Below are 12,146 nucleotides of genomic sequence, written 5' to 3' on the forward strand. Positions count from 1 at the left end.
TGATAGATAGATGATTCCCTTGCTTGTGTTATACAGTGGACACTGAACCAAAGCTATTCTAGGCAATGGCAAAATGAGACGTTAGGGACATTAGGACATCTGAAGCAAAGTGATTTACCCAGGACACAAATGTTGGTCAATTCGCGACGCTGGGATTTGTGCCCAGGTCACCTCACCGGTTTCATTGTTTTTAATTTACTCAGTAGACTAGACTATCTCTGCTACCTTTATACCGACATACTAAAATGTTTGCTTTGCACTGGTTTCTTAAATGAACAGAACCATGTGTGCGTGTTTAATAAAGCAGATACGTGAAGCACCAATTCACACACTACATCAGTCTAAAAAGAAAAATCTTTATTGACGCCTGCTTCCTAAAACAATTATGGATTACTGTGATTGGATACACTATGATTTATTGTGATGCAAAGCAGTATGAACAGTTACTAGTAGCAAACACATAATTCACTGAGCTATTCTCCACCCCTGTCTACACACCACTTGCAAATAGTAATGTCCCTTTGCAGAGTTCACAATGACGTGTTACACATATGACAAACGTCACTGCAGACAGAGAGATGTTGTGCACACGCACATGCACACAAACACACACACACACACACACGCACACACACACCCTTTGCGCCCCCTACACAATGGTAATCCTGGAGATGCCTTGGCAAGTGCTATTGTGGAAAATGTTCAGTTTCCTGTATGCCAACGGATGCATCGCACACTGCCTGCGCCCACTGTGCAAGCAGACATGCTGTCATAGGTGAATGGGACTACACAAAGTTAAAGTGTCATAACCAAAGTGATTTATTTCAGCCCAATAATGTTTTCTCACTGTTAATGAATCACACTTTCACTTCTGAGCATAAGACCAGTAGTTCAGGGATCGCGTAGGGAGGCAGTGCTAGGGTTACCAAGGAGATTGGCAAAGATGGTACCCATTGCTGCCCCTAATTGACGTCCATGCTTTCTAGGCATAGTGCCAGTATTCTCTCAGTTTGTTCCAGATATTCTTTCTTCTCTCTGGGTTATTCCAGCTTCAGGGTAAAGAGTTATATATATTGCCAGTGTTAAAATTCATCTGACATTGTTGTTTTTGTGTGTTCTGTACTCATGCTTCTTGTTGTATTCTTTGTCCCGTGGCTAAAGTTCTAAAAGGATGTGGGCAGTAAGAGACAATGCAATGGGAGCAGAGTGTTGCATGGGCCGGAATCACACACCTATGCAGCATCGATTTGCCGCTGCCGACTCTCACTCAGTGTTGCTGCACTTGCTGCAGATGCCCAGTTATTCTTCAGGGCCAGTTCCCGGGAGAAGAGTGCCGCAGAGCTGAATTCTTCTCTCGCTGCGGGATCCTCTTCAATGCGATTGTGCAAGAGAAGCCATGCTCTTGTTGCATTGTCATCTTGTGTGCCGGTCGCTTGAAGGAGCATGGAGTGAGGGCGGGGTGGATGAAGAGGCACCGGCTGACTGTTGAAGGCCATCATTGGCAACGGACCATGAGGCTAGGTAGTTGAAGTCACTCTTTGGAAATTATGCAAGTGGTGGGGCAGGCACCTAGTTACTTAAGGGCAATAATTAGCAGTGGTGCAAGTACCTTGGTATTTGATGCAAGCATTGCAATGGGGTAATTCTGTCAGGCTCCGCTCCCGCGTCATGACAGGTAGGGGTAGTCCCACTTGGTTTATATACCGTCCCCATGACCTTCCTGTGTGCACAAAACAAAGAATCCTGCGTTCGACAATCAGGTCTCAGCCAGGCGCCTGGAAGTTGGCATGGCAACGCTGGCGACCTGTTTGCCGTCACGTGACACGCTCGATTCGAACATAGTCGCTTGCTCATGTGATTTAAGCACCTACCATTGTCTGTTCCAGTGCTTCTGAATTTCTATTAGATAGCTGTACATCACTTCTGATTCCTCGGACATCCTTGTTTCCTTGTTTCCCCATTATACCCGCTCCCAGCCCCCTTCTGTGACTTTGCCTCCCTTTCCTACCCAGTGTTTTGATCCTTCTATGATCCGGCCTGCCTCACAGAGGGTTATCGGACACGTCTTGTTCTACTGCTGCCTGCAACCCGCCGACTACGCAACTCATTTCGGATTGTTATTGGACACGTCTGGCAAAAACACCCCAAAAAACAAAAAGACTGTGAGCGAAAAAAATCTACATCTGTTTCCCCATCCTCACCAATGCTCCTGAGAACATTGTATGTGCATTTGGCACACCAATTTTGTTCTTTGATTTTTCATTGATGGGGATGAAGGCTCAATAAAAATATATTTAAAACATGAGGGAAGCTCCAGTGTGCCACCCACCAATCTGTCCACATATGTTTCATGTCTACTGTACTAGACTTGACCTTATTTCAGATACATCACAACATATCGAGTATTTTTCAGTTTTCACAGCTTTCACTCTATTGCATATGACTAATTCAGTAGTGCCCCCCTAGATCATTTGTTATGTTTTTTATTCTGCCCGTCCCTCTCCAATGTATCTCTAAAGTTCCTCCCCACACCTCACACCCGCGCCATCTCACTACCTGAACTAAAGACAACAGGTTTTGATTCCAGGAACTTAATCAAGGCATATATAAGGTTACCCATTTCTCTAAACGCAGTACATATGTTTGATTTCACAGAGGCATTTTGAAGTGTTTCATTTGCCAAGATCAGACAGAATACATGCAGGACGATTTTGTTTCAACCCAGGAACTTTTACATGACATGTGAGGAGTGGTCCAGAGCAACTCCTTTCAGGTTCCAAAATTTCATATGAAAAATAAAGTCTGGATGAGCTGTTTCTCAGAGAAGGGTGTGGTCTCAAACCACTGTGTCTGTCCGTCTGTCTTCAGAGGTTGACTTGGTCTTTCTACTCTCGCCAGCTGATTGGCTGAGGTCCTCTGTCAGGACATTTCTCAGTATGGACTTAATAGATTTCTGGAATTTTTCCTTGAAATCCTGCCCCATGATTACGTAGACAACAGGGTTAATGCAGCTATTGATGAAGGCGATACTGATGAGCAAAGAGTCCACTGCATGCGTTGACTTGTAGAGGTCCGTATCGTGAGAGTTGGTGGCAAGTATGAGTCCAGCCACATGGTACGGGAACCAACACATAAAGAAACCAATAATTACAACTAAAATCATTTTCAGCATCCTATCTGAACGGTTGAAGCGACTGTGACTGACTTTGACAATCAGCAAGCAGTAACAACCTGTGATTACCATGAAAGGAAGGCAGAAGCCACAAAGAAACCGGAAAACAGCAATAAAGGTCTCCACCTTTTGGGCATGGGCAGGGTCTTTGGACACCATCGCGTAATGTGTGTTACAAGTGGTCTTATTTGTTGAGCTGTGAGAGCTAAGTTTTCTGAAAACAAAAGAAGGGCTCGTCATGAGGAGGGACAGTAGCCAAACCACCAGGCAAGCCGCCAAAGCTTTCTTCACAGTTCTGTGATTCTGGCACCAAATAGGTTTCATGACCAGAATGCAACGGTCTAAGCTGATGGCGGTGAGGATGAGAACGCTGGTATACATGTTGAGTAGATACACAGATGGGATGACCTTACATGCAAAACCGCCCAGTGGCCAGTGGTAGTCCAGAAGAGGCAGCATAATGGAGAACGGCACCACCAGACAGCAGAGGAAATCGGCAATGGCTAGGTTCAGGAACCAAACAGTGTTCACCGTCCTTTTCATCTCGAAGCCGGTCATCCAGATGACTACTCCATTTCCTGGGACTCCCAGAAGGAATGTCAAGCTGTAGATCACAAGAGAAATCACCCTCACTGCACCCAGAGACGGGGCTGATGCTGCAACGTGGAAGTCGTCAGTGGATATATTGACATACGTTGAATTGGAGCCATTTAAGTAACTGAAATAATCATCGTAATTGTCATCATAATCCGGATCCATTTCCAGATCCCTCTTCTGCTGCTCTGCAAGGCACCTTCGAAAAACAAAAATGAAAAAATAACTTGACTTTTCACTCAAAATAGCAATAGCTATCATGGCTAGTGTGTCTTACTTTTACTTATATAGTAAAGGAGGACTGTGTTTATTTTTTCCAATATTCTAAACAAGTTCAAAATACATTTCAATAAAAGAAGTTGGCCAGTCGGTGCTTGAAGGTCTCAAGCTGGATTATGGTTGGTCTTTTCCCACTCCAGGTCTTTTTTCATTCCCTGACAAACCAGAATGGGCTAGTCGATGGGATATTCCTGCAGAATGATGCATTATAGCGAGTGACTCATGCTGCTGAATTGTGACAAATTCTGACCTAAAAACATCATGGTGGAACTAAGTCTCTGGATGAGGTCTTTGGTCACGGGCTGCATCAGATGAATTACCAATAAAAGAACATTAATTAATCCCTCCCTTCAAAAGAGAACATATGCATATAGCTCAGACATCTGTTCCATTTTACCAGGGCCTCTGCAAGTTTTCCTGCCACCGCAGGTCACCCCTCAGTGAAATTAGTCCAGTTTCACTGACTGAAAGGCAGGTGGGATCTCTAAGCTGGGCAAGCGCAAATCAAGGTTGTGCTAAGCTTGCCACTTGGTAAGGTTCTGACCCAATGTAAGGCTTATCGCCAAATGTAAGGCCTGGGGTGAGAGGCGGGATAGGAGAGGGTATTTGGAAACACTTCAGTACACCCACTATAAGAACCAATGAAGTTTCTTCACATTAATAATTAATAGTGTATTTATTTCTTCATTTCATATTTGACTTAGCTCCTGTGAATGTGGTTATCCAAAACTCTTTTCCACATGGCAATTTTAAAAAGCGATTTCACATAGAAATTCTGGGTATTACCCGAATTGATCGGGGAGAATTGAGCATATGCCCGAATTGACCGAATTTAAAAGGTCCTTATTGACCTTTTGCACAATTAACCGTATATATATATATATATATATATATATATATATATATATATATATATATATATATATATATATAGTTATATATCTATATGGTTGGTTTGGGTAAATAAATTAGTTCATTTCTTTGGGTGAGGGTTGCGGGGGGTTTCCCCCCTGCATATATGTCCAAATTGACCTTTTATATTCAGTCAATTCTCCCGCTGGCAATTCTCCCGTGAGCAATTCAGGCACGGTCAATTCGTATACAACCAAATTCTGTACATCACATACATTCATCTACTAAACCATGCCGTAATTAAGCAATATAACCTTGGTAGGGGGGAATTACCAATTAGGTAATGCCCCGGGGCATAAGTTAGAAGCCAAAGAAAAGGGAGGGCTTTAACTGTGGCCCGGGGCATTACATCACCGGTAATACCCCCCTACTCGGGTTATTTTGCTATTAGTAACCCGGCACAATGTACTGGGGTACTAATAGTGTATTTCTCTCAAGTTTGACCATGTCTCAACTCGAGAATAAACTACAAAATGATATGCCTGCCATGGATCGGGGAGAAGGCAACTACACGTAGTCACTTCTCTCTTTACAATGGCGGTTTTGGCGGTTTTTTCGCTAGTCAGAGACGTGCCAGGAAAACCCCTGTTACGGGCACCGCTGATGGAAAAGGTAAATGGGGCACTGGTGGGAGGGCTTAATATATGGAAGGGAGTTGTGGGGGGTTCAGGGTGGGGATACGGGGCACAGTGGAGCACTTACTGCACACACAGTGGGGGAAGATGGCGGCCTTCAGCTCAGAGGAGGCTCAGAGCGGGGGCTTTATCATGTGGTAAAGCCCTCGATCTGAGCCTCCTCATTGGCTGGGAGGCCAATCTCCTTTAACCATTCCATGCCAGGATTAGAACAGTTAAAATTGCCGTATCATCACTCTTGTTTATTATGGATAACCTGTGCAGAGGGTTCAGTCCTACATGTCTGATGCAGTTTCTTTGAAGTGCATGGTCCACAATAGTCTTTGCATTTGCCATATATCTCAATACAAATGTACCACAATTCAATGCCTACGGAGGCAGTGTTCCTCTAGTAACTTAAGTGCCATTATCTCAATGCAAGTGTACCACTCTTTCATTCCAAAGGAGGCAGATCTCCTCTGATAGCTCTACGGATGAGTAAAAAGTATGCAAAATGGCAATCATTCTGCGTCAGAGAGAGCGCACCTCATACAATAGTAATAACATCGAAAACGACCCAAAATGCTTTTAAATAGGCAGCGTGCACAAAGGCATACACCTCCAATATCAGGATATGCAATCCTATATGTGTGTTCGCCCTATAAAGTGGTGCCTGTATGGCCAACAAAAAGGACATACAAATGTAAAGAACTGCCGGGCAGCATCTCTGGTGACACAAAACTTAAGTTTTTTACCTAATGATTTTGTGTGTTGAAAATAAAGATCAAGGTGATTCTTTTTACAATCACACACCTGACAGTGATGTGACTTTGCCTAATTGCATATACCTTGCAATAATTTAAATTATAAGAGATTTTGAAGGAATACCATGTTCTGAATCCGTGTCTAGTTACGGTTAAGTGACTATACAAACTGATATAGGGATTTCTGTCCCCCTAGGAGTGCAGTGTGGGCCACTGTATCGCAATACATGGTTTTGTTTTTTAAGAAAAGAGCGCATACCTCTCCTATTTTGAAACAGGTCAACTGGTCTCTAATAGAAAAGCAAACCCAATTAAAATCTATTTTCATACTGTGTATATCACTTAAGGAGGTTCACCCATCTTTCTTGGTGTCCGAATTCAAACCCTGTATCTGTGTGCACAATGTGGGGCCATAAAACTCCAGAGATGCTGGTCATCGATATTTTACATGAGTGACAATAGGATAACCAATTCTACATTCCACTGCTGCTACATTGTACACTCTCTGAAGTAATCACAAGGTAATTGGTTATAAATGACTATTTGAAAAAGACTTAAGACCAATCTTTTTCCATAATTCAGTTTATGGCTCTACTCTCCCTGAATTCCTACCCCGTACCGCCTAACCCCACTCCACTATCTCGCCCCATCCTAAGCTTACCTCTTTCTCCCCAGCAGCTCAATTCTCGTCCTGCCTCAGTGCAGCGTAAACTGCTCATAGAAAGTGGGCCATGCTCTCTATGAATCTGTATTCACAAGGGAGTCAGTGAATGGGGTTCAGCTGGGATGGATTTGATGAATCCATGATCGCATTATGTGGGTAAATCTCATCTTATCTAAACTCGTGGCTTCTATCATGTTTGTCTTTCAACGTCATGAAGCTACAGTAGTATGGACAAGCGCTATACATACAACATACATTTTCAGAGATGCCAATGTCACGACATTTGTGACACACAATTCTTGGAATTTTAGTTCTGCACTTTTAATTATAGGTCTTATGTGCATACATTTAGAAGTATGTAGGACGTTTATGGTATCCCTCTGTACCAAACTGGCAAAAATGGTGAATATCAGTACCACATCGATTCAATTAGTTAATGGCATAAGATGGCTAAGGATGTTCTGAAGTTTTGGATTGGACTTTTTTAATCCTATACTGTTGGATATTGGGCAACAGGGTCATACTTGGAGAAACGGAGTGGTGGCATCCCGTGGTGACTATGTATTTGCTAGCTGTGGTATATGTAAGTGTATGAAATAGTTTGAACATGCACTCCCCTTAGTGATCATACAGTATTAAAACTCACTTTACATGAAGTTTCCAAATACCCTCACCAAATTAAGGCTATGGATATACAAGTTGATACTGGTGGTAACAGGATATTTTGGACCGACCTTCATGTTGCTAAATTTGATCGCATGTTTGCATCTTTAACTTTGGAAGCACAGGACCTTGCACATATGAGTACATTGGATATTACAGAGATGCTTAGCTCTGTTTTGATGGTTTTAACTAAATTTTGCATTATGGATGGAGAGATCTCGTATAATGACTAATCTACACACTAAGTTTAACAATTGGTATCGGTCATAAAGATATGACATTAATAACGCTAACTGAAGGATGATTTTTAATCTGTTTAGGGCCAATGATTCTAAGAAATGTTGATACCTTGATAGACAGTATTTAGCTGATAATGATTATAAGGATGTAAATGGTATTTCTGTGGATGAATGGAATGTATATGTTCGAAAACTTTATTTTGTAGAATGTAACAAACATCTTCCCCCGACAATTTTTGTGAGGGATAATTTGACTTTACTTCCATTGGATTTTGAAGAAATGTTTAGGATCATAATCAACTTGAAAGCATCTGGAGCCCCAGGACCCAATGGGTTCTCAAATGCAGTCATTAAGTGCAATCCCGAGAAATGGGCAATGTTATTATTGAAATTGTTCTCCTCTATCTGGGTAATTTGTGAAATACCCAATAGTTAGCGGAAAGCTACATTAATACCCATTTTTAAGAAAGACATTCACTCCTCTCCTGCCAATTACTGGCTACTGCCCATGTCAGACTCATGCAGTAAGATCTTTTGCACTCTTTTATTGAATATCACTAATGGGTGGATTAGGGCGAATACTCTACTTTCTTTGCAGCAGATTGTGTTTAGGCCAGGATTTAGTACACTGGACAACATGTTTACATTAAATTACATTATTTCTCATACACTTTGATGTACAGAGCGCAGTTTGTATTCATGCTATATTGATCACTCCGGGGCCTTTGATTGTGTCAGTTATGATAGGCACTGAGGTAAATTGCAGAGATGGGGTATCTACCCAAAAGTCTAAATTTTATAAGATCTATGTACACGGACACTACAGTATTTATTCGCCTGGACAGGGTGTTTCTCATACTTCCCTGGTCATCACTTATAGAGGTTTAAAACAGGGATGTGTGATTTCCCCTGTTTTGTATAATCTTTATTTAGCGGACATGAAAGCCATTCTGAGTGATATACACTGCTTTACTCCTAAGATTGGAGATACAGGGATTAGATGGCTCTCATACGCAGGCAACGCTGTCTTAAAGGATAAAACCCCCATGGGTTTGCAGAGGTTGTTAGATGCCCTGCATACATTTCCTACAGAGAATAATCTTATTATTAATATAAAAAGCTAGGGCAAAGATAATTGGTGCTCAGGCTCGGAAGAAAAGAAAACCCCGTTCTTCCTGCAGGGTTAATAATGAGTTATTAGAGGTGGTTTACATCTACCCTTATCTAGGGGTTCCTATCGTGAATCAACCATCAATCTCGTTTTATGGAAATACTTTGTCTGATAAAATGTTAAGTAAATTGAATTTGATCAAAAGGTATCTTGCAAGAAGAGGTGGCTACTCTATTGAAGGCTTCCTAGAGATTAATAAAAGTATTATTACATCTGGTGTTTTATATGATGTGGAAACATTAGAGGGAAAAAATGTGACATGGTTCGACAAATTAGAAGTAAAATGATGGAGATCTGTTTTAAGATTACTTTAGGCTGTCCCCATGGAAGCCATTAGAAGCAAATTGGGCCTTGTTTCTCTTGCCACCATGTGGAAGATTCGATGTACTTAATAGCACATTAAGATAATGCATATTCAAAAGAATCAGGTACGTTTATTTGGCATTATTTGTTTTATTTTGTTTGTTATTGTGCATTTGGTTAAACAAAAACCTTTTAGAACAGAATTGATATCGATAAAACATACAAACACACATATATATATATATATATATATATATATATTCAGTGAAAAAACTTTGTTAAAGGGACGTTATGGTTAAGTTGCGCTACTAAAAACCTATGAAATTCAGTGAACATGATTCGGACAGCAGTACCACTACCTAAAAAGTCTGGGGGGGTATGTTTAATTGTTATATTACAACATGATAACATTAAAAAAATTCACAAAGTAGTACACATACATATTATATGTAGTAATACATAAGAAATATAACCCATATATGTACCACACTAACCATTAATTTAAATACAATATGTTCTAAAATGGAATATACCAAGAGAAGATAAATTGGCTTCCAACAAAATTACCTCACAGACACTCCACAACTAAGACCAAGACCAGACCTACAGAGTACTCAGAACATACTTACCTGAAATAGTAAGTGTACTTCATTTTACTCATATATTTATAAACTTTCTGTATTAGATAAAAAAAACAATTATTATATTTTTTCTTTTCTCACAGAAATGTCAAGTACTCTGGAATGGCTAGAGGAGCACTTCCCACATGACGAAATGTCAGAAGATAGTGAAGCTAATGGTACACACTTTACAATATAAACCATTTAATTGTTATTATTTCATATATATTTAACATATATATTTCTTTTTGTACAGAGCATACCAAAATAGAAAATATCTCTGAAGAAACTGTTATGGAAAACACGCTTGACAGCATAAAAGAAAAAATGGATTTATTATTGACCAATTTTAATAATCTGAAAACTTTTGTTGAGGATCATTTTAAAACAAAAACCTCATACCATTGTCCCACATGTACTTGTCCCCCCTCACCATATCCCAGTCAATTATCCCCAAACCCTCTCCATACCCAAAACGTTTTGATGAGACTTCCATCCCTTCTTCACCTGATACCAATCATGTTGAAACCCCTAATTCTCCTATTTTTGTTTCTGTTTCTGCCTCACCTTCTCTGTCATAAATTATTAATATATGTTAAATAAAGTTACATTTTTATATTGTGTTGTAATTAGTTCCCGTTTTTTATTTTTTTTAAAACAATGTAGGTGTCCGCGGACAGCGCGGGTGTTCTGAAATGTTCGTAAATAAACGAAAATGGAGGTGTCCTGAAGAACACTATACCTGTCCGTGGTGTTCGCTAGCAAGTAGAAACTGTTCTAAGAACACACGCGGTGTCCTGAAATGTTCGTAATGAAACAAAAATGGGGTTGTCTTAAAGAACACTATACCTGTCCGTACTGTTCGCTAGCAAGTTGAAACTGTTCTAAGAACACACGCGGTGTCCTGAAATGTTCGTAATTAAACGAAAATTGAGGTGTCCTGAAGAACACTATACCTGTCCTTACTTTTCGCTAGCAAGTTGAAACTGTTCTAGATCACACGCGATGTCCTGAAATGTTCGTAAAGAAACGAAAATGGAAGTGTCCTGAAGAACACTATACCTGTCCATGGTGTTCGCTAGCAAGTTGAAACTGTTCTAAGAACACACGCGGTATCCTGAAATGTTCATAATTAAACGAAAATGGAGGTGTCCTAAAGAACACTATACCTGTCCATACTGTTCGCTAGCAAGTTGAAACTGTTCTAAGAACCCAATTGGTGTCCTGAAATGTTCATAATCAAACGAAAATGGAGGTGTCCTAAAGAACACTATACCTGTCCGTACTGTTCGCTAGCAAGTTGAAACTGTTCTAAGAACCCAATTGGTGTCCTGAAATGTTCATAATTAAACGAAAATGGTGGTGTCCTAAAGAACACTATACCTGTCCATACTGTTCGCTAGTAAGTTGAAACTGTTCTAAGAACACAATTGATGTCCTGAAATGTTCGTAATCAAACGAAAATGGAAGTGTCCTAAAGAACACTAAATCTGTCCGTAGTGCTCGCTAGCAAGTTTAAACTGTTCTAGAACACACGCGATGTCCAGAAATGTTCGTTTGATGTGTGACACACTTTTAATTAATTCAGGACCCGAACAGTGTCCATAGAACATCAACGCGCATGCGCAAACCAATGTCTGTGCATTTGGTGTCCTGCGGACAGGAGCTTCCTTCGCGGACATGTTCGCGAAGGGATCATGTGACCGCACCAACGCTAATCACGTGTTCTGAATGCGGACACTGTTTGTGTCCCCGAACAAATTAAAAATACATTTTCGAGTAATCCACAATATTTTTCCATAAAAACTCATCATGGCACAAGTCCCACATAGTAATCCTGAGTTTCTACATACCTTTCGAAACTTTCTGAACCCTTTTTTGTGTTCGATCTGTCCGCGGACAGCGTGCATGTCCGCGAACCGCGTACAAGCACCCCTATAAAAGACCACGCCCTAGAGCTTATTCTCATTGTGTTTCTGGCTATTCTTCAGAGCACAGCTATTTCTCCTGCAACTTGCAGATTACACCATCGAGATGGCATCCCTGGCTGCAGTACTGCCACCTGGTGCTGCACCTGCTTCAGCACCACCCCCTCCCCCCCTCCACCACCACCACCTTCCCAAGGGCCTGAAGAGGGGAACAGGAGTGAGG

The 12,146-nt window shown here is 41.0% G+C and overlaps 1 protein-coding gene across 1 annotated transcript in view; it reads right to left on the bottom strand.

Annotated features, from left to right (window-relative positions):
- Nucleotides 1-342: 342 nt before the first annotated feature.
- The window catches only part of LOC138566848 (C5a anaphylatoxin chemotactic receptor 1-like), an 80,855-nt gene continuing 69,051 nt past the window's right edge, over nucleotides 343-12,146 (bottom strand). The window contains exon 2 of the mRNA XM_069644552.1: nucleotides 343-3,965. Within this exon, the coding sequence (XP_069500653.1) occupies nucleotides 2,837-3,931 (1,095 nt within the window). The 5' untranslated portion in view covers nucleotides 3,932-3,965 and the 3' untranslated portion in view covers nucleotides 343-2,836. The remainder of the gene's footprint in view (nucleotides 3,966-12,146) is intronic.

Source organism: Ambystoma mexicanum, chromosome 2p (genome assembly GCF_040938575.1).
Source record: "Ambystoma mexicanum isolate Mex_15411 chromosome 2p, UKY_AmexF1_1, whole genome shotgun sequence".
In the NCBI taxonomy this organism is placed as follows: Eukaryota; Metazoa; Chordata; class Amphibia; order Caudata; family Ambystomatidae; genus Ambystoma; species Ambystoma mexicanum.